Source organism: Anolis sagrei, chromosome X, assembly GCF_037176765.1.
Source record: "Anolis sagrei isolate rAnoSag1 chromosome X, rAnoSag1.mat, whole genome shotgun sequence".
Classification (NCBI taxonomy): domain Eukaryota; kingdom Metazoa; phylum Chordata; class Lepidosauria; order Squamata; family Dactyloidae; genus Anolis; species Anolis sagrei.
The window spans coordinates 61,545,149-61,569,112 of record NC_090034.1 but is presented as its reverse complement, the minus strand read 5'-3'; the positions used below and the strand labels follow the sequence as shown (position 1 = coordinate 61,569,112).

General features: G+C 43.8%; 1 protein-coding gene across 2 annotated transcripts; it reads left to right on the top strand.

Moving 5' to 3' along the window:
- The first annotated feature begins 781 nt into the window (after nucleotides 1-781).
- ABHD8 (abhydrolase domain containing 8) lies at nucleotides 782-23,465 on the top strand. Of its 2 annotated transcripts, XM_060784760.2 has the most exons (6): nucleotides 899-979; nucleotides 6,056-6,127; nucleotides 10,417-11,068; nucleotides 15,516-15,686; nucleotides 17,489-17,705; nucleotides 22,343-23,465. In XM_060784760.2, exons 3-6 carry the CDS (start codon nucleotides 10,425-10,427, stop codon nucleotides 22,487-22,489), a joined length of 1,179 nt encoding a protein of 392 aa, XP_060640743.2. In that variant the 5' UTR covers nucleotides 899-979; nucleotides 6,056-6,127; nucleotides 10,417-10,424; the 3' UTR covers nucleotides 22,490-23,465. The 2 variants fall into 2 exon arrangements, with proteins under 2 accessions (XP_060640742.2, XP_060640743.2); XM_060784759.2 differs by lacking the exon at nucleotides 6,056-6,127 and having other exon boundaries at nucleotides 782-979.
- The last annotated feature ends 499 nt before the right edge of the window (nucleotides 23,466-23,964 follow it).

The following is a 23,964-nucleotide window of genomic DNA, read 5'->3' as shown; positions in this document are numbered from 1 at the left end:
GTTGTTGGGATTTATAGTTCACCTTCAATCAAAGAGCATTCTGAACTCGACCAACAATGGAATTTGGTCAACCTTCCCACACAGAATCCCAATGACCACCACCAAAATACTATGCTTTCTGATGGTCTTTGGTGACCCCTTTGACACCCCCTCATGACCCCCTCAGGGGTCCCGACCCCCAGGTTGAGAAACACTGCTCTAGAACATGGCCATATAGCCTGGAAAAACCTACAACAACACAGTATTTTCTGTTTGTCTTGGGGTTTCTATGAGGGAAGTTTGGCCTAATTTTATCGTTGGTGGGGTTCAGAATGCTCTTTGATTGTAGGTGAACTACAAATCCCAGCAACTATAACCCCCAAATGTCAAGGTCTATTTTCCCCAAATTCCACCAATGTTCACATTTGGGCATATTGTGTATCTGTGCCAAGTTTGAGTCCACAGTGCTCTCTGGATGTAGGTGAACTACAACCCCAAAAATATTAACTCTCAAATGACAAAATCAATACCCCTTCCCCCAACCCCACCAGTATTCAGATTTGGATGTATTGTGTATTTGTGCCAAATTTGGTCCAGTGAATGAAAATGCATCCTGCATATTAGATATTAACATTACAATTCATAACAGGAGCAAAATTACAGTTATGAAGTAGCAACAAAAATAATGTTATGGTTGGGGTCACCACCACATGAGGAACTCTATCAAGGGGTTACGGCATTAGGAAGGTTGAGAAACACTGGACTAGATGCTCTCTGGAGGACCCTCTGCTTTGCTCTCCGAAGCTGTCCATCACCTGAAGGGCCCTCCTCCTCTTCGGCTTCTTTCAGGGATTAATGGGCCACGGCTTTCAGATTCCTCCGCCTCTCCTCCTTCATCCCTCCTTCTTCTGCGCCAGAAAAAAAAGAAAGGAAGGAGACAGAAGGACAGATCCCTCCTCTCCATCCCAAGCATCCCAATGGGCAGAGAGGCCTGAAGGAGGTGAGACATCATCATCATCCATGCCATCATCTTATACACATATGTTGTGGTTTTCTTCTGAATTGAATGAAAGAGAGATTACAATGGCCAGAAAAAGAGAGAGAGAGAAGGCTCAGCCGGGGATTTGGCAAAGAGGATTTGCAGGGAAGAAAGCAGAGAAGGGAGAGAAAGCAGGAAAGGAAGGGGCCTTTTGTGTGTTTCGGAAGGAGGGAAGGAAGGAAGGGAAGTATAGATTGCAGTGGAAGGCAGATGGATATGTAAATACACACACATACATATACATATCCTGCCTGATTTTTAATCTATTTATCTCTATCTATCTATCTATCTATCTACTATCTATCTACTATCTATCTACTATCTATCTATCTATCTATCTATCTATCTATCTATCTATCTATCTATCTAATATTACATATCTTGCCTGATTTTTAATCTATTTGTCATCCTCTATCTATCTATCTATCTATCTCTCTATCTCTCTAATATTACATAGCTTGCCTGATTTTTAATCTATTTGTCACCCTATCTATCTATCTATCTATCTATCTATCTATCTATCTATCTATCTGTCTATCTATTATTACATATTTTGCCTGATTTTAATCTATTTGTCAGTCTCCATCTATCTATCTATCTATCTATCTATCTATCTATCTATTATTACATATTTTGCCTGATTTTAATCTATTTGTTACTCTATCTATCTATCTATCTATCTATTACATACCTTGCCTAATTTTAATCTATTTGTCACTCTATCTATCTATCTATCTATCTATTACATACCTTGCCTAATTTTAATCTATTTGTCACTCTATCTATCTATCTATCTATCTATCTATCTATCTATCTATCTAATATTACATACCTTGCCTAATTTTAATCTATTTGTCATTCTCTATCTCTCTATCTATCTATCTATCTATCTAATATTACATATCCTTCCTGATTTTAATCTATTTGTCACTCTATCTATCTATCTATCTATCTATCTATCTATCTATCTATCTAATATTACCTATCCTGCCTGATTTATAATCTATCCTTCCTATCTATCTATCTGTCTGTCTGTCTGTCTATCTATCTATCTATCTATCTATCTATCTATCTATCTAATCCATTTGTCTCTATCATCTAGCTATCGATCATATTACATATCCTGTCTAATTTTAAACTATATCTGTCTATTCATCCATCCCTGGATATATATAATACCCCTTTAGATGGCCTCTGGGAGCCCCCTTCCTACTTTCTAGGATTGATACATTTTTTTGGTCGTGTCAGGAGTTGCTCCTGTTGTGAGAGAATTGGCCGTCTGCAAGGATGTTGCCCAGGGGACGTCCGGCTGATTTGATGTTTTTATCATCCTTGTGGGAGGCTTCTCTCATGTCCCCGCATGAGGAGCTGGAGCTGATAGAGGGAGCTCATCCGCCTCTCCCTGGATTCAAACCTGCGACTTGTCGGTCTTCAGTCCTGCTGGCACCCACTGCGCCACCGGGGGCTCCATTGATACAAATACAGGGACACCACCACAGAGCTGGCCTAAAGGTGAGGCAACACAATACCCTGAGTTCATCTCTTCCTTTGAGAATATATTAACACACACAAACACACACAGTTTATGTCTTTTATGTATTCCCAAAGGAATATAGTAACATATTAAGGACATAAACACACACACATGTTTATGTACTTAATATATATTCCCAAAGGAATACATACATATTGTTTATGTGCTTAATATACGGTCAGAGAAAGAGACGAACAAAAACCCAGGGCGTTGTGTTGTCTTTCCTTAAATAATGTTGTATAACATAATATTATATACACGATTAATATCCCAATGTACATTCATCACTTATAGAAAAAGATACCATTTCAATCCCTTCTCCATTCGAGGAGAAGTGTCCAAGGTGCTGAATGCCTCCAAATAAGTTGCATATTTTATCCATAGAAGAAGGGGAAAACAGAGAGATTTGGGGCGGGAGGGTGGCATTGTGCCCTAATCTTAATGCAAAATGAGATATTCCACCTGAATATATATTCCCTTCATCCCACTCAAAGGAAGGATATGGAGAAGTGGAAGAAAACTTATGCAACGCCACCTTTTCTGCCTGACTCAATGGCTGCCGTTATGCAATGCTCTGTCCGGGTACCAGACTTTGCCCTGCAGTTGCTATGGTTACCAACATCTCCCTCTTTCTCTCTCTCTCTCTCTCTCTCTCTCTCTCTCTCTCTCGCTCTCTCCATCTCCTTTTCATCAACCCCCCTCCCACATCCTTAGGATTTAATTCAATTGCCCAATTTTCCTGTCCGAACGCATCTCCCCCTATGAACCATCGTAGAGATTAAGATCCTCCAAGCAGGCCCTGCTCTCTGTCCTGCCATTGTCACAGGCACGATTGATGGGAATGAGAGAGAGGGCCTTCTCGGTGATTGCCCCCTGACTATGGAACTCCCTTCCTGGTGAGATCAGACCAGCCCCCTCCCTAGAATCATAGAATCAAAGAGTTGGAAGAGACCTCATGGGACATCCAGTCCATCCCCCCAACCAATCACTGATATATATTTTCTGTTTGTCGTGGGAGTTCTGTGTGCCATATTTGGTTCAATTCCATCATTGGTGGAGTTCGGAATGCTCTTTGATTGTAGGTGAACTATACATCCCAGTAACTACACTTGCTGCACTTGCTCCCTTGCCTGGCCCGCTTTGGGTCCGGAGGTGTGTCTGAAGACCCCAGCGTGCGGACCAAAAGTCACCTCTTCTCCTGACTTTCTCCTCAGCCATTGGGACCAAGAGAGAGAGAGAGAGAGAGAGAGAGAGAGAGGTGGAGATGCCCACCTTTCCTGAAGGTAGGCGCAAAAACAAAAGGAGGGAGCGGAGGTGGGAGATACCTCCAGCTGGAGGGGCTCTCTCTCTCTCTTGGTCCCAATGGCTGAAGAGAAAGTCAGGAGAAGAGGCGACTTTTGGTGCGCACGCTGGGGTCTTCAGACACGCCTCTGGACCCAAAGCGGGCCAGGGGCGGTGGCTCCACCCCTTGGCCCACTTTAGTTTGGGGAGAGGAGAGGCGTCGGGTGGAGCGCCGGGGGATCGGGAAAGGGAGCCGGTCATGGGGAAGGGATCGAACACGGAGAACGATTGAGCGCCGGCTCTGCTCGTGCACCCGGTGGCCACGTGGAGCAGGAACGAGAGGGGCTAGGCAAGGCTCAAGAGGGCTAGGCAAGGCTTCCCTTTGGGAAGAGGATCGCCCAGCAGCGAGGCAAGAAAGCAGAGGCTCCCTCCGGACTGCTAGGGCTGTTGTGAGCTGAGGGGGCGCTCCTCAAGTGGCGGTCAAGGGGCATTTACAGAGGCGCCTCTGCGCCCCTGGCAAAAAAAAGTGTTCTGCGACCGCTTACTTCGCGTAATGGACGAGCCGCCCCTGCCCTTAGGCATTAAAGCTGTAGTTCTCAACCTGTGAGTCCCCAGATGTTTCAGCCTTCAAGTCCCAGAAATCCTAGCAGCTGGTAAACTGGCTGGGATTTCTGGGAGTTGTAGGCCAAAACACCTGGGGACCTATAGGTTGAGAACCACTGCATTAAAGTGTCGAAGTTACAGGAAAGAGGGCCAAACTAAAGTGCAGGAGCTTAGACAAGGTCGGACCAATTCTCTGGTGAAACAGCCTAGTGAAACGCACAGCGGAACATCCAAGTTTTTAAGTCCTTGCGGAAAATAGACAGAGTGGGTACCTGTCTGATCTCCCTAGGAAGAGTTCCAGAGCTAGGGGGGCACCACTGAGAAGGCCCTCTCCCTTGTCCCCACCAACCGCGCTTGAGACGGCAGTGGAAGCGAGAGAAGAGCCTCCCTGGATGATCTTAGAGTACGTGCTGGTTCGTAGGGGAAGATGTGATCGTAAAAATAGGTAGGTCCAGAACTGTGTAGGGTTTTGTAGGTGATAACCTGCACCTTATTATTATATTATATATTATTATTATTATAAATGGATAGGTGGATGGATGGATAGATAGATAGATACAGGCATGTAGCCGGGGGGAGGGGCTTGAGGGGCTTCAGCCCCCCCCCCCCCAAATTCTAAGGGTGGTCCACAAGAAGGCCTTACTGGTACATTATTTAAACTGTTGCTTATTCCTATCATGATCTGATCACCATGCTCAATATAGCCCATACGCATGGGGGTATTGGGATAACGGAGTCCCCGGTGGTGCACTGGGTTAAACCCCTGTGCAGGCAGGACTGAAGACTGACAGGTCGCAGGTTTGAATCCAGGAAGAGGTGGATGAGCTCCCTCTATCAGCTCCAGCTCCTCATGCGAGGACATGAGAGAAGCCTCCCACAAGGATGATAAAAACATCAAATCATCCAGGCGTCCCCTGGGCAACGTCCTTGCAGATGGCCAATTCTCTCACACCAGAAGTGACTTGCAGTTTCTCAAGTCGCTCTTGACATGACAAAAAAAAATTGGGATAACGATACAAAAGGTTGGCTAGGGTAGATCCTCAGCACACACCCCCCCCCCCCCCGTATTAGATAGATAGATAGATAGATAGATAGATAGATAGATAGATAGATAGATAGATAGATAGATGAAACATACATGAATAGATACATGGATGGATAGAAATACATGGATGGATGGATGGATGGATGGATGGATGGAAAGATGAATGGATAGATCGATACATCCTTGGATGGATAGATACTATTGGAAATAACAACATTCTCAAGCCTCCACTAGTTATTTGTTGTGCATATAATTGCTTACTATGTTGTATATGTTTATGTTGTTTTACAGTTTTCTCCAACCTCTTTGTTGTGAGAGGGCTGCAGACCAGAACTGGGCATGTTCAGGACTCAGACTCCATTTTAGATCAGCAGATGCCTTTAAAACTTCAGTGGAGATGTGTCCATTAGAAGACTGCAGAAACAGTTCAGTTTAGACTTCAGTGAGATGTATGCTTAGAGACTCCATTGGACTTTCAGACTAGACAGAGAACCCATTAGACTATCAGAACACAGAGGTGCTTTGGACTATAGAGAATTGTTTCTATGAATAATGCTCTATGTTACCTACACAGAGAAGCTGCTTCAAATCCAATCTGGAACTGGATTGATAGGCAAAGTACCTGTATGCTGAATACATGAAGTTTGTGAGTAAACCAACTATGTTACTTTTAAAGAAGACTCTCTTGAGAGCATGGTTTAAAGGCAAGTGTATTTTAAGAGAGAGTAGATGTTTTCAGAAGAACACTTCTGAAACCCTGCTGAATATAGACTGTGACCAGTGGTTTCCCAAAAGGTTATGAATCCCATTTCCCAAATGGTTATGGAGATTCACATTTTCCAAAAAATACATGGATGGATGGATAGATAGATCAATCAATACATGGATAGATATGTAGATAAATGAGTAGAGAGAGAAAGAGAAATACATGGATGGGTGGATAGATGAATTGATAGATCAATACATAGATAGATGGATATATACATGGATCAATGGACACATAGAATCATAGAATCAAATAGTTGGAAGAGACCTCATGGGCCATCCAGTCCAACCCCCTGCCAAGAAGCAGGAATATTGCATTCAAATCACCCCTGACAGATGGCCATCCAGCCTCTGTTTAAAAGCTTCCAAAAAAGGAGCCTCCACCACACTCCGGGGCAGGGAGTTCCACTGCTGAACGGCTCTCACAGTCAGGAAGTTCTTCCTCATGTTCAGATGGAATCTCCTTTCCTGTAGTTTGAAGCCATTGTTCCATGTCCTATTTATTTATTTATTTATTTTATTTACTTTGCTTGTATACCGCAGTTTCTCAGCCCGTAGGCGACTCAACGCGGTTCACAACATAGCAAAAACAGTCATAACGAAATAGCAATAGACAATTTAAAAACCATGAGAGCACAATATACAGTAATGGCACATCAATAACAACACAACAACGTCACGTAACTAGAATCGTGATCCAATTCGTCGTCTATAATTCCGTTCCTATAGTCATCGTATTTGTTGCACTGTTTATCTGAATGCCTGTTCAAACAGCCAGGTTTTTAGCTTTTTTCGAAACACCATTAACGTCGGAGCTGATCTTATGTCCATGGGAAGGGCGTTCCACAGCCGAGGGGCCACCACAGAGAAGGCCCTGTCCCTCGTCCCCGCTAGCCGTGCTTGTGATGCAGGCAGGATCGAGAGAAGGGCCTCCCCAGAAGATCTTAGAGTCCTGGTGGGTTCATAGGCAGAGATACGTTCGGATAGGTAGCTTGGGCCCGAACCGTTTAGGGCTTTAGTCTCCAGGGAAGCTGAAAACAAGCTTGCTCCCACCTCCCTGTGGCTTCCTCTCACATATTTATACATGGCTATCATATCTCCTTTCAGCCTTCTCTTCTTCAGGCTAAACATGCCCAGCTTCTTAAGCCGCTCCTCATAGGGCTTGTTCTCCAGACCCTTGATCATTTTAGTTGCCCTCCTCTGGACACATAAACGAATAGATACTGGGCATGTGCAATCCATGGTTCTAAGTGGTTCGAAAGTACTTACAAAACTAAAGTTCCGGTTGTGAAAACTAGGGGGTGCTGGTCTTTGCTTCTACAGTGTTGCTAAAGTTCTGGCAGTGAAAATTTCAGAACTCTAACAAAACTTTCAAAATTTCATTATTATGTCATTATTGGTGATTTTTATGACAGAACCTATTAGGAACTGCCATTTATAATGAAATTTTGAAAGTTGTGTTAGAGTTCTGAAAGTGTCACCACCAGAACTTTAGCAACACTGTAGAAACAAAGCACCAGTGCCTCCTAGTTTCCACCACCAGAACTTTAGTTTTGTAAGTACTTTAGAACCATTTAGAACCATGGATTGCACATGCCTAATGGATACATAGCTGGATAGATAAATAAATAAACACATAGATGGATGGATGGATAAATGTATGGATAGACTGATCGATCAATACATAGATAGATGGATAGACGATCTGTCTGATAATTACATCAATGTCTACCTTACCTACCTACCTACCTACCTATGGATAGATGTATCCATTCATCTATTCATACAGTTATCCATGCATCTGTGTATTTATGGATCTATCTATTTATCTGTCTAACTAGATATCCACCCATCTATGTATCCATCCATTCTTCTATCTATCTTCTCCATCTCTTCCCATCCTTTGGCCCCCTTTGGTCTTTGGCCATGCCCCTTTGGAACCCTGTGACCTCTCTCTTCCTGACTGTGTCTTCAGCTTATTTATTTATCGTGTCAGGGGCAGGCCAAACAGTTGCATTGCATTTTTAACAAAACAAACAAACAAACAAAACACAAAGTTGCAAGCTTGGTAGTTGATTAAATGTCCTTTGACCAGTATCTGGCCACTTGGAGTGCCTCTGGTGTTGCCGCAAGAACGTCCTCCATGGTGCATGTGGCTCAGGTTGCATTGCAGCAGGTGGTCAGTGGTTTGCTCTTCTCCACACTCACATGTTGAGGATTCCACTTTGTAGCCCCATTTCTTGAGGTTGGCTCTGCGTCTCGTGGTGCCAGAGTGCAGTCTGTTCAGCGCCTTCCAAGTTGCCCAGTCCTCTCTGTGCCCAGCGGGGAGTCTCTCATTTGGTATCAGCCATTGGTTGAGGTTCTGGGTTTGAGCCTGCCATTTTTGGACTCTCACTTGCTGAGGTGTTCCAGCGAGTGTTTCTGTAGATCTTAGAAAACTATTGACGTGCTGGCTGATACCCAAACAGGGGATGAGCTGGAGATGTCACTGCCATGGTCCTTTTACTATTGGCTGCTACTTCCCGGCGTATGTCAGGTGGTGCAATACCGGCTAAACAGTGTAATTTCTCCAGTGGTGTAGGGCGCAGGCACCCCGTGATAATGCGGTATGTTTCATTAAGAGCCACATCTACTGTTTTAGCGTGGTGAGATGTGTTCCACACTGGGCATGCATACTCAGCAGCAGAGTAGCATAGCGCAAGGGCAGATGTCTTCACTGTGTCTGGTTGTGATCCCCAGGTTGTGCCAGTCAGCTTTTGTATGATATTGTTTCTAGCACCCACTTTTTGCCTGATATTCAGGCAGTGCTTCTTGTAGGTCAGAGCATGGTCTTGTAGGTCAGAGCATGGTCCCAGGTATTTGTCTTTAGCTGACCTCTGCTTTCATATTGGGGAAGACCAGAATGGCTTAGATACTGATCGGTGGCTCATCCTTGATCAGTGTGCGGGGGATAGCCCTGACTGGGACAACACTTCACAACATTCACACTTACACAATCATGCAGGTGTACCATCCCCAGCCATAGACCAGGTACAACAGGAACACATACAGGAGAACAATATTCTCTTGGACAAATCTCAATGGATTGTCCTTGACGAATGCACCGGGGATGTTGAGGAGAAAAACACTTTATAAATAGGTTCTTGTGGGTTTTTTCGGGCTATAGGGGCATGTTCTAGAGGCATTTCTCCTGACGTTTCGCCTGCATCTATGGCAAGCATCCTCAGAGGTAGTGAGGTCTGTTGGAATTAGGACAAGGGTTTATATATCTGTGGAATGGCTGGGGTGGGGCAAGGAGCTCTTCTCTGCTGCAGTTAGGTGTGAATGTTTCAACTGATCACCTTCATTAACATTTGAAGGCCTGCCTGAGCAAGAGATTTTCCCAGGCTCAGGCAGGCCTTCAAATGAACATGGCTCTAGAACATGGCTCTATAGCCCAAAAAAACCCACAAGAACCTAGTGATTCCAGCCATGAAAGCCTTCGACAATACTTTATAAATATGTGAGAGGAAGCCACAGGGAGGAGGGAGCAAGTGTGTTTTCTGCTTCCCTGGAGACTAGGACGCGAAACAATGGCTTCAAACTACAAGAAAGGAGATTCCATCTGAACATGAGGAAGAACTTCCTGACTGTGAGAGCCGTTCAGCAGTGGAACTCTCTGCCCTGGAGTGTGGTGGAGGCTCCTTCTTTGGAAGCTTTTAAACAGAGGCTGGATGGTCATCTGTCAGGGGAGATCTGAATGTAACATTCCTGCTTCTTGGCAGGGGGTTGGACTAGATGGCCCATGAGGTCTCTTCCAACTCTTTGATTCTATGATTCTATGATTGACATCCTTCTAGGATCTCTTCTGGTCTGGAATGCATGTATCCTTAAGTGACCTCTTCTGCCTGTTAGGTGTTTCACCTCCTGTGGCCACACCCCTTTTGGGTCTTTGGCCACTCCTACTTTGGAACCCAGCCTATGACCTCTCTCTGTGGTCATGCCCCTTGGGCTGTAGAGCATGGGGAGGGTATGCAAAACAGGTCTTGTGTGGCCACGCCCCCTTGAGTCCTAAGGGGGCGTGGCCACACAAGACCTGTTTTGCATACCCTTTTATGACCTCTCTCTTCCTGAGTGCATCCTTAAGTAACCTCTTGGATGACCCCTGCCTCTTTCTCTCTCCCCTTATAGGGATCGCCATGCTGACCTCCATCGCTGAGGGCCTGCTTTGCTGCCTGATGGGCAAGGCGCCCCATGCGGTCAGCCCCTTGGAGAGCGTGGAGTCCGCTGATGGCTTTAGCTTTGTGGAGGTCAAGCCCGGCAGGGTGTTGAGGGTCAAGCACTTGGTGCCAGACCGCCCTGCACGGACGGCGGCGGAGGAAGAAGAGGAGGAGGCCACCATCCAGAAAGCCAAGGCCATCCGTTGCCAGCGCCGGATCACCGTCTACCGCAATGGCCAGATGGTCATCGAGAACTTGGGCGAGGCGGCTGCACGGCTGGAGGCGGAGGGGTCAGCAGAGGTCCAGCGGCCCAAGCGGAAGCCCAAGAAGGTGGTGCATGTAGACTGCGCCAAGGTCATCTCAGGCTGCAAGGGGGGGCAGCGGGACGTGGTGCTCTTCTTCATCCACGGTGTGGGGGGCTCACTGGACATCTGGAAGGAGCAGCTGGACTTCTTCTCCCGGCTGGGCTATGAGGTGGTGGCCCCCGACCTGGCTGGGCATGGGGCCAGCTCCGCCCCCCGCGTGGCTGCCGCCTATACCTTCTATGCCTTGGCCGAGGACATGCGGGCCCTCTTCCGCCGATACGCCCGGAGGAGGAACATCCTGGTGGGGCACTCCTACGGGTGAGAGCACATTTGACCATCTGCTGGGGAAGGCCTTCCTCTTGCTTGAGCCTTCCCTGCGTGGGGCCTTCCTCTTTTTTTTTGGATTTATAATCTTTATTCAGTTTTCAAATACAGTTAAAAATATAGCTTTGTAGCGAAGGCTACCAGTAAGAAAAATATAGAGTATGTGTATGTCAGTTCCCCGAAATATGAAGTGATATAGTGACCAAAAGATAATAGACTAGAAGACAAGAGAGATAGAGAGGTAGCAAAAGAAGGAAAAGAGGAGAAGTGTAGCCCAAAAGCCCCAAATAAGACAATAATAAAATAGGGAAAAAAAGGGGAAAAAAAAGGTAGATTCTTGCTTTCGACTTCCCGAGGTTTTCATAGGGTCTTCTCTATCGTTCATCCAAACCTCCTCCTCTTCTTCTTCCCTTTCTTCTCTCCTCGTCTTCTTTCTCCTCCTCTTCCTTCCCTCCAGCTCTTCTTCAGTTATAACAGGATTTTTTTTGTTCCTTTGCTTGAAATAACCCATCACTTTTTCCCAGTTTGTTTCCTTCGTTTTTATTCCTTTACTTCTTGTTATTAGAAAGGTGAGCCGGTCCATATTTCTTACTTCCAAGATTTTTGTCAGTCTCTCATTTTCGTCTGGTGTATCTTCCTGCCTCCATCTTCTAGCATAAGTTATCCTTGCTGCTGTTGTTATCATAAACAAGATCTTATCAATATTCTTTTCTATTTTCAAATCGTGAATCCCTAGAAGAAATAACTCTGGCTTCCATGGTATTTTAATTTGTAGCATTTCTTGTAATTCTTTTTGGACTTCCCTCCAGTATTTTTTGGCCTTTTTACAGGTCCACCATGTATGAAAACACGAGCCTTCCTTTTCTTTACATTTCCAGCACCTTGTGCTGGTACTACTATTGCTCGCCCCTAATTTTTTCGGTGTTATGTACCATCGATGCGCCGTCTTAAGCCAATTTTCTTTCATGTCAGTGGCGTAACAATATCTTAGTTTTTCTCTCCAGATTTTTTCCCATTCCTCTTGCTTAATATTTCTTCCAATATTTTCATTCCATCTTTTTTTGTATTTTTTTTTCTCCCTTTGCTTCCATTTTCCATTCTAGCAGCTTTTTGTAAATCTTCGTTATTAATTTTCTTTTTGACTCCATTATATTATCCCAGAAATTTTTATCCAGATTAAAACCTATCGTTTTATCCTTCTTATACTTTTCCTTTATCGTCCAGTATTCTAACCACGATACTTTCTGCTCCACTGTGTTTAATTCTTCTTGTGATTTTAATGTCATCTCCCCTCTTTCCATTTTTAGTAGGTCTTTATACTTCCTCTTGATTGGCATTTGCTTAAGATAATAATAATAATAATAATAATAATAATAATAATAATAACAACAACAAATACACTTGGGAAGTGTCTGATGTGTGATCCACTACAACAGCCAGCAGAGTGTCTGCTATGGACTCATCTTGTTGTGTTTCAAATAATAGTAATAATAATAATAATAATAATAATAATAATAATAATACAGGTTCTTGTGGGTTTTTTCGGGCTATGAAAGCCTTCGACAATACAATAAACATGCAATTCTTCAAAAAGTGAAAACTGATGAACCAGCCTGGACACAGCATTTTATTTGAGAACACAGAAATGCTGGACCACTCCAACAACCACCATGTCAGACTACACAGAGAAACCACTGAAATCCACAAGCGTGTGGACAATTTCAACAGAAAGGAAGAGACCATGAAAATGAACAAAATCTGGCTACCAGTATTAAAAAACTCTAAAACTACAACAGCAAAACAGCAGAGAGGGAACAACCAGGCATATCTTAACACCTCTCAAAAGATTTTCCCAGGCTCAGCCAGGCCTTCAAATGCTAATGAAGGTGGTCAGTTGAAACATCAAAGAGTTGGAAGAGACCTCATGGACCATCCAGTCCAACCCCCTGCCAAGAAGCAGGAATATTGCATTCAAATCACCCCTGACAGATGGCCATCCAGCCTCTGTTTAAAAGCTTCCAAAGAAGGAGCCTCCACCACACTCCGGGGCAGAGAGTTCCACTGCTGAACGGCTCTCACAGTCAGGAAGTTCTTCCTCATGTTCTGAGGATGCTTGCCATAGATGCAGGCGAAACGTCAGGAGAGAATGCCTCTAGACCATGGCCATATAGGCTGAAAAAACCTACAACAACTTATTATTATTATTATTATTATTAATATTATTATTGACACAAAAGCACAGTATGTCACAGCAAACGAGATCTATATGCTGGATTTCGTATCACAAAATCACAAGTCGAACACTTCCCAAGCGTCTAGGACTGTTTGATGTATTTCCGAATGATGCGCGCAGATCCAAGTAAGGTGGCCTTCTGCAGTTGACAGATCGTGATTTTGTCAATGTTTATTGTTTCCAAATGCCGGCTGAGATCTTTTGGCACGGCACCCAGTGTGCCGATGACCACTGGGACCACCTGTACAGGTTTATGCCAGAGCCTTTGCAGTTCAATTTTGAGGTCCTGATAGCGGCTGAGTTTTTCCTGTTGTTTTTCCTCAATGCGACTCTCACCTGGTATGGTGACATCAATAATCCAGACTTTTTTCTTTTCCACAATCGTGATGTCTGGTGTATTGTGTTCCAAAACTTTGTCAGTCTGGATTCGAAAGTCCCACAGTATTTTTGCATGTTCATTTTCCATGACCTTTGTGGGTTTATGATCCCACCAATTCTTTACTGCTGGTAAGTGGTACTTGTGACATAAGTTCCAGTGAATCATCTGGGCCACAGAGGTGTGCCTTTGTTTGTAATCCATCTATTATTATTATTATTATTATTATTATTATTATTACTATTATTACTATTATTATTTCAGAGGCTAGATGGCCATTTGTAGGAGAGGGCTTTCATTGTGCTTTTCTTGTCTGGCAGAAAGATGTGGGGGTTGGGCTGGATGGTCCCTGAGGTCCCTTCTAACTAAGATATTGCTTTTATTGTTTATTTATTTATTTATTTATTTATTTATTTGAACTTATATGCCGCCACTCCCCTGGGGTTCGGAGCGGCTTACAAGAACAGACTCAAATCGAACACAATTTAAAAACAATTTAAAACAATTTAGAAACAATCAGAGATCAAAGGCCCGTCGAAATACATATGTCTTACATGCCCTGCGGAAAGCTGGTAAGTCCCGCAAGCTACGGACTTCAGGTGGCAGAGTATTCCAGAGCGATGGTGCCACTGCTGTGAAGGCTCTGCGTCTGGTTGCTGTTAGACACAAGGTCTTGACACTGGGGACTTCCAATAGATCTTGGTCCTCAGAACGGAGGGATCTCTGGGGTTGGTAGGGGGTGAGGCAGTCCCTCAGGTACATCGGCCCCAGACCACGCAAGGTCTTAGAGGTGAGTACCATCACTTTGAAAGTGATCCGGTGCTCAATTAGTAACCAATGCAGCTGTAGTAAGATTGGTGTTATGTGGCATCTCATCGGAATTCCCGCAAGAAGCCGAGCAGCTGCATTTTGTACAAACTTGAGCTTCCGGATCACCGACAGAGGAAGGCCAATGTAGAGGGCGTTACAGTAGTCCAGTCTTGAGATGACTGTAGCCTGGATCACCATAGCTAGGTCATCCCTGGACAGGTAGGGGTCAGCCGTCTAGCCTGCCGCAGATGAAAAAAGGCGGTTCTGCTAAAGGCGGAGACCTGGGCCTCCATCGTCAGCAGAGGGTCCAAAAGGACTCCCAGACTCAGGCCCGTAGCCAGGATTTTGTTTCAGGGGGGGGGGGGGCTGAGTTTGGTTCGGGGTGGGGGCTGAGTCTGAGTGAAAGAGGGTCTGGTGATCAGATCATGATATGAATAAACGTAACAGTCTAAATAATGTACCAGTAAGGCCTTCTTGCGGACCACCATGACAATTTCGGGGGGAGGGGGGGCCGAAGCCCCCCAAGTTCCCCCCCCCCCCCGGCTACATGCCTGCCCAGACTCTTGACCAATGATGACGGGCGTAGCACCTCACCATCCAGGGTGGGCAGCTGGATGTCCCCACTGCCCGGTCAACCCAGCCATAGGATCTCCGTCTTTGCTGGATTCACCCTCAACCTGCTGGCACGCAGCCATCCAGTAACGGCCTCGAGGCACTGATGGAAACAATCGGGTACAGAGTCCGGTTGGCCTTCCATCTTCACAACAAGCTGTTGTTGTTGTTGTTGTTAATGATGGTGCTTTTCCTTTATAGCTGAAAGGACTGGGCTAGACTGCATGCCCTCTCGGGTTCATTTCCAACTCTAGGATTCTATTATTATTATTATTATTATTATTATTATTATTATTATTGATGGTGCCGTTCCTTTCTGGCAGAAAGGGGGGGGGGGTTGGACTGGATGGCCTTTGGGGGTTCCTTCCAATTTTAGAATTCAATGACGCTGATGAGTGATTGTGCTGCAGGGTGTCCTTCTGCACGTTCCTGGCGCACGAATTCCCGGACCTGGTGCACAAGGTGATCATGATCAACGGCGGGGGGCCCACGGCGCTGGAGCCAAGCCTCTGCTCCATCTTCAACATGCCCACCTGTGTCCTGCGCTGCTTCGCCCCTTGCCTGGCCTGGAGCTTCCTCAAGTGAGTGAACGAAGGAAAGAAAGAGGGAAGGAGAGAGAAGGGGGGGGGGAAGGAAGTTTGGGAGTTGTAGTTGTTGGGTTTTTATAGTTTACCTACAATCAAAGAGCATTCTGAACCCCACCAATGATAGAATTGAACCAAACTTGGCACACAGTTCTCCCATGACCAACAGAAAATACTGGAAGGGTTGGGTGGGCAGTGTCCTTTGGTTTTGCAGTTGTAGTTCACCTACACCCAGAGAGCACTGTGGACTCAAACTACGATGGATCTGGACCAAATTCTACACGAATACTCAATATGCCCAAATGGGAACACTGGTGGAGTTTGGGGAAAAATAGATTCTTGACATTTGGGAATTGTAGTTGCTGGGATTTATAGTTCACCTACAATCACAGAGCATTCTGAACCCCACCAGGGGCGGCTCAACCATTACGCAAAGTAAGCATTCGCAGTATAGTTGATTTTGGCCAGGGGCGCTCTTGAGGCTTTCTTGGGGGAAAATAGACCTTGACATATGCAAGTTGTAGTTACTGGGATGTATAGTTCACCTAAAATCAAAGAGCATTCTGAACTCCACCAATGATGGAATTGAACCAAATGGGGCACACAGAACTCCCATGACCAACAGAAAATATATATCAGTGATTGGCTGGGGGGGGGGGTGCACCAAAATACTGTTTGCTTACCATTGAAAATTACCTAGGGCCGCCAACGATAGAATTGGGCCAAACCTCCCACACAGAACCCCCATGTGGGCCACAGCAACGCGTGGCAGGGGACGGCTTGTCTTTAATAAAAATTATAAACAGGAAAAATCAAGAGGCCAAACTGAGCTGAGTGTGAAAAAGGCCAATGTGACTCTAAGCTGCAGCCATAGGAGTATAGTCTGGAGACGTAGGTCATATAGCATATGGATAGGTGAGACCCGGCTTGGGAAAGAGATCTAGGAGTATACCCTAGTCCAGTGGTTCTCAACCTGGGGGTCGGGACCCCTGTGGGGGTCACGAGGGGGTGTTAGAGGGGTCACCAAAGCCTATCAGAAAACATAGTATTTTCTCCTTGTCATGGGTGTTCTGCATGGGAAGTTTGGTCCAATTCTATCATTGGTGGGTTTCAGAATGCTATTTCATTGTGGGTGAACTATGAATCCCAGCAACTACAACTCCCAAATGACAAGGTCTATTTTCTCCAAACTCTACCAGTGTTCACATTTGGGCATATTGATTATCTGTGCCAAGTTTGATCCAGATCCATCACTGCTTGAGTCCACAGTGTTCTATGGATGTAGGTGAACTACAACTCCAAAAACTCAAGTTCAGTGTCCACCAGACTCTCCCAGTATTTCTCTTGGCCATGGGAATTCTGTGTGCCAAGTTTGATTCAATTCCATCATTGGTGGAGTTCAAAAGGCTCTTTGATTTTAGGTGAACTATAAATCCCAGCAACTCCAACATTCCCAAATGACAAAATCAATCCCCTTCAACCCCACCAGTATTCAAATCTGGGCGTATCAGTTATTTGTGCCAAATTTGGTCCAGTGAATGAAAATACATCCTGCATATCAGATATTTATATTACGATTCATAACAGCAGCAAAATTAAAGAAGTAGCAATGAAAATAACATTATGATTGGGGGTCACCACAACGTGAGAACCTGTACTAAGGGGTTGCGGCATTAGGAAGGTTGAGAACCACCGCCCTAGTCGAGGTCGTGATGCTGCAGCGAAAGGGGCCAATGCAATTCCTGGAGGAAAAAGACTTCCTCTGGAAGGTGATGCGACGTGTTTGTCCTCTGTTGCAGGGCTGGCTTTGCCCGCCAAGGGGCCAAGGAGAAGCAGCTGCTGAAGGAGGGCAACGCCTTCAAGGTCTCTTCCTTTGTCCTGCGAGCCATGATGGGAGGCCAATACTGGCCCGAGGGGGACGAAGTCTACCACGCCGAGCTGACCGTCCCAGTGCTGCTGGTCCATGGGATGCATGACCGCTTCGTCCCCCTGGAGGAGGACCAGCGCATGGCTGAGGTACCACCCCCTTTGTCATTCATTTATTTGTCGTGTCAGGGCAACCAGTCAATTGTATTACATTTCTAACAGAACAAAACAAACAGACAAAACACAAAATCTGCAAGTTTTGTAATAATAATACATCATCATCATAATATTGGGGTATAAATTTATAATGATGAAGATGGTATTGAGGTATACATTAACAACAACAACAATAATAGTGTGGTATAAATATTAGGCTTGGGCGATCCAGTTCGTTTATTTCGTAATTCGTTATTGATTCGTATTTAAATTAGCTTACGATCCAATATCGAGCCATGCAGGAATAGTGTGAGGAGTAATTAAGAATCGAAACAATTTTTTCCAATTTTCGTAATTATTTCGTAATTATTTTGTAATTATTTCGTAATAATATAATATACAATTATAATATAATATATTATATAATAGTATTATAATAATATAATATATATATTATATTATATTGTTATAATACTATTATATTATAGTATTGTATATTATATTATAATATTATATATTATATTACTATATTATTATATTATATTATAATTGTATATTATAATATAATATAATATATAAGAATAATATATACAATGATATAATATAATAATATAATAATAATATAATATATTATTATATTATATTATATATATTATATTATTATAATAATATATAATAATATAATATAATATACAACAATATAATATAATAATATAATTATAATATAATATAATATAGTTGTTGTTAGTTTTATCACACCAACGGTCAACAACAGAGGGAGAGGGAAGCTTCAGAAGTTCCCCCTGTCCCATTTGGAGGTTTTTTTTTTAGCATATTGTGCAATTGCGTCCGCCATTAACGAATCGATTCGTAATTTCGGAAATTTTGAAATTTTGAAATTTTAAATTTCGGAAGTCCTCAGAATTTCGAAACGCTAGTGCACCCTAGAAACGAAACGAGTTTAGAACCATTTTTTTTCTTGATCGCTCAAGCCTAATAAATATACGAGGGGTATTTTTTAAGTAAGGTCCATTTTGCTGTAGACACTAGTAGTTCGCGCGCATACCGCAACGAGCGCGTGCGTCGTGTACCAGCATGCCTCGGGAACAACTGTGCTCAGTTTCTGCTCTGTAGCTAACCTGTACGGTTCTGTTCTGAGCTTTAAAAATGTTTAAGACTATTAACTCCCCCTCCGCATGTGAGTTTCGCTCAGTGATACGGTTTTTGTCTGCCTGCTGCAGAAATTCATCGACAGATTTATTTATTTATTTATTCCGTGTACTTCTACCCCGCCCTTCTCAACCCCCGAGGGGGGACTCAGGGCGGCTTATAAAAAGGCACAATTCGATGCCTACACAATAATACAAATAAACGTGTAAAGCAGCAATTAAACAATTAAGACAGTTAAAACAATCAATATGTATCACAGTCAATAAACCAATCTCAAGCTCAGCGTTCGCCAACTCAGGGTCCATATTTCATTCTACATTATCTATTCCTATCGGTCGTCGTAGTCCTTTATTCATCTGCCAGATTGCCCAAACGCCTGGTCCCAAATCCATGTTTTTAATTTCTTTCTAAAGGAAAGGAGGGATGTTGCTGATCTAATTTCCCCGGGGAGTGAATTCCATAGGTGAGGGGCCACCACCGAGAAGGCCCTGCTCCTCATCCCCGCCAATCTCGCTTGTGATAGAGGCGGGGCCAAGAGCAGGGCCTCCCCAGAAGATCTTAAACTCCGAGGCGGGACATAGAGGGAGATCTGTTCGGACAGATACGCTGGGCCGGGACCGTATAGGGTTTTGTAGGTCAAAACCAGCACTTTGAATTGTGCTCGGAATTGGATCGGCAGCCAGTGGAGCTGACACAACAGGGGGGTGGTATGCTCCCTGTATGACGCTCCGGTGACTAATCTGGCTGCCTCCCGCTGGACTAATTGAAGTTTCCGAACAGTCTTCAATGGCAACCCCACGTAGAGTGCGTTGTAGTAATCTAATCGGGATGTAACAAGAGCGTGGACCACTGTGGCGAGATTTGTGAAGTGTACGGTAATACTGTTATGAGTGAAAGCAAAGTGCGTAAGTGGGTACGACAATTCAAAGATGGCCGTGACAACGTCCATGATGAGGACCGCTCCGGTCTCCCTTCTTTGATTACAGATTATTTGATTTGATTTGATCGCACACTCAAATCTTTGGTTTTTGTGGTCCTCTGTTAGGCATTTCGGGACCCAACGGGAGCACAGTTTCCTAAACTTTAGGTGTTCAGAAACAATGTTGTAAAGCACGGATCTCGACACATCAGGAAATTCGTTTGAGAGACCTGTTATTGTGAAGCGCCTGTTCTCACGAATCCTCGCTTCAACTGAAGCCATCAAATCGTCTGTAATCAAAGAAGAGCGACCGAAGCGGTTCTCATCATGGACGTTGTCACGGCCATCTTTGAATTGTTGTACCCACTTACGCACTTTGCTTTCACTCATAACAGTATCACCGTACACTTCACAAATCTGTCGATGAATTTCTGCAGCAGGCAAGTTCCTTGCTGACAAAAACCGTGTCACTGAGCGAACCTCACATGCGGAGGGTGAGTTGATAGTCTTAAACATTTTTAAAGCACAGAACAGAACCGTACAGGTTAGCTACATAGCGGAAACTGAGCACAGTTGTTCCCGAGGCATGCCGGTACACGACGCACGCGCTCGTTGCGGTATGCGTGTGAACTACTAGTGTCTACAGCAAAACGGACCTTACTTAAAAAATACCCCTCGTATAATGATGATGGTGGTGAGACATAAATTAATAATATATGAAGATAATGGTGGCGAGGTATGACTATATTGCAGTAGTGATGTATAAAAATATGATGTTGCGATATAAATATATTATAATAATGATGCTAGAGTGTAAATACAGGATAATAATAATCGTAGTATAAATATATAACAATATTAATAGTGGGGTATAAATATAATAATGATGATGGAGGGATATAATAACATAATAATAATGGTGGCCATAAATATATGATGATGATGATGATGTATAAACATATAATAATGTTCCAAAAGGGATGAGATTATGTGTGTGTATATATATATACACACACACACACATATATCCACGTGTATACATAGATAACACACATGTATACATACACAAATTGTTAAGATGTATGTATATTATTATTATAACCTGTTTCAATGGATTTTAACTGAATTTTTAATAATGTTTATATTTAATTCTGTTTTAATATTTGCATATTTGCGTATTTTAAATGTTATGCTAATTTTTTTTATGTTAAGCTGCTTTGAGTCTTCTTTCAGAAAAATAAAGCAGGGTATAAATAAATATAATAATAATATGTGTGTATATGTATGTATATGTGTGTGTGTGCATAGAGATTCTGCGAGATCTTAGGAGTCCAAACATGAAACTAATTTCCGTTATTATCATTTATTTATCATATCAGAAGCAGACCAAGGGTACAGTTGTAATGTATTTTTAAAAACCACAAAGTTTTAAATCTTCGCATTTTATTAAATGTTCTTTGACCATTAGCTGGCCACTTGGAGTGACTCTAGTGTTGCTATAAGGAGGTCCTCCTTTATGCATATGGCAGGGCTCAGGTTGCATTGTAGTAGGTGGTCTGTTGTTTGCTTTTCCCCACACTCGCATGTTGTGGACTCCACTTTGTAGCCCCATTTCTTAAGGTTTGCTCTGCATCTTGTGGTGCCAGAGCAGTCTGTTCAGCACCTCCCAGTTTCCCTGTCTTGTGTGTGCCCAGGAGGGAGTCTCTCATTCAGTATCAGCCATTGGTTTCTGGGTTTTCGCCTGCCACTTTTGGACTCTTGCTTGCTGAGGTGTTCCTGCAAGCGTCTCTGTGGATCTTAGAAAGCTATTTCTTTATTTAAGGCATTGGCGTGCTGACTGATATCCAAACGGGATGGGCCGGAGATGTCACTACCTTGGTCCTTTCATTACAGACTCCTACTTCCCAGCGAATATCGGGTGGTGCAATACTAGCTAAACAGTATAGACCAGGGGTCCTCAAACTTTTTAAACAGAGGGCCAGGTCATAGTCCCTCAAACTGTTGAAGGGTTGGATTATAATTTGAAAAAAAGAATGAATGAATTCCTATGCACACTGCACATATCTTATTTGTAATGAAAAAATCACTTGAAATACAATAATTAAAATGAAGAACAATTTTAACAAATATAAACTCATTAGTAGTTCAACGGGAAGAGTGGGCCTGCTTTTGGCTGATGAGATAGGATTGTTGTTGTTGTTGCGTACTTTCAAGTCATTTCAGACTTAGGTTGACCCTGAGCGAGGGCCGGGTAAATGACCCTGGAGGGCCGTATCCGGCCCCCAGGCCATAGTTTGAGGACCCCTGGTATAGACATCCTGTGATAATGTGCCATTTCCGCCTATAAACAACAATAATGATGATGCTTATTTGTTGTGGTTTGACGGTCTCCTCTCCTCTCTCCCTTGAATAATTCTGGAGCTTGAGGGAATGTCTGTGCAGATATGGCCTACTTGGAAAACCCAAGGGGACAGTTTGGGGTTTTGCTTGTTCTTGCCTGGCCACTTCACCTCACTTGGATGTCCTTTTTCCCTGTCCCTAGATCCTGCTGATCGCCTTTCTGAAGGTCATTGACGAGGGCAGCCACATGGTGATGTTGGAGTGCCCCGAGACAGTCAACACCCTTCTTCATGAGTTCCTGCTCTGGGAGCCTGAAGCAGTCCCTTCGGGGTCGCCAAATAAGAAATAGCCACCAAGGTGGGAGAAAACCGCCGAACGAGAGTTTTCAGGGCTGCTTCCTTCAACAGAGGGACTGTCCACATTTTGAGACCCGCTTTGAGGAGGGGAAGCTCCTTTCCTGGAAAACCGGAGTCTGCTATTCCCCGAGGGGGGCCTTCAGAGACCCTCCCGACGGCCATTTCTCGTCCCTTTCTCACGAAAGGAGAGACAAACAAAGGAGCCTTCTGTATGGGACCGAGGTGGTGCGACCCCACACCACCTCAACCCAGGGGAAGACTGGACTCCGGGTTGAGCTGAGCTGTCTTTTTCTTCCCTCCGTTTGGAGAAGAGGTGAGGGTCGTTAAGATGGTGGGATGTACAACCAAACCCAAATTCATCGTTTTGGGGATCTATATCCTTCACCTATGAGACTCTCTAAAGGCAGAGAGTCACTGTTTGCTTTCTTGTCAAATCATCTCCAAACCACCGACTCCATTTTGCCCGAATTCCAGAGCTGCTCTCCTTGCCGTTTCCTTTGTAACTATGTAAATAATTTTTGGGCGAGAGAGGTCAAGGAAAACTGGACAAACACTCTAAACTTTGACCCTGGAACTAGATTTATTTTCAATTTTCAACCTTTGTCCAATCCTCGCCTTTTTCCCATCCAACCAAGCTCCTGTACTACTTGGGTTAATTCCAACAAGGATTGCCTTTCGTTCATTTTGCCCTTTCTAAAATAACTCCATGTTTAAGATGGAAGGCAAGCTATTCCTTTGAGGCCAGGGATGATGGAAATTGCCATTGGAAACATGGCGTGAAACAGCCATTTCTTGTCTCAAGACGGTCAGGGTTTTCAAACTGAGTGAGAGACATATCTGGGAAGTGGATTGAGAAGAATGTCAAATTGGGAAATAATCCAACTGGGGTCCAACACTGGCCACTGGATCAATAACTTATCGTAACTTTTCTCAATTCCAGCTAAATAAATCATTTCCCAAAGGAACAAACCCATCTGTCTCTCTGTGAAATAAATACATTCAGGAATGAAGGAAAGTGCGGGAAAAGCTATTATCCCACCGCTTCCTATTTGCAAAAAAGGGGTGTGTTATTTCAAATGATTTCAGTTAGGGTCCTGCAGGAATGATGGGAGTTGTAGTCATGACTTTTCCAAATAGAAGGAAGGGAAAAAAGAACAGGAAGGAAAGAGTGAGGGAGAAAATGAAGGATAGAAAGAAAGATCAGGAAGGAGGGATGGAAAGAAGGAAAGAAAGAACTGGAAGAAAAGAGGAAAGACAGAATGAAAGATGGAAAGAAAGGGTGGATGGAATGAAAAAAGAACAGCAAGGAAGGAAGGATCAGAAAAGAAGGAAAGGATGGATAGAATAAAAAACAGAACAGGAAGGAAGGAAAGAAAGATGGAAGTAAGGAAAGAACAGGAAGGAAGGATGGAAAGAAGGAAGAAAGGAAGGATGGATGAAAAGAATGAACGGAAGGAATGAAAAAAGA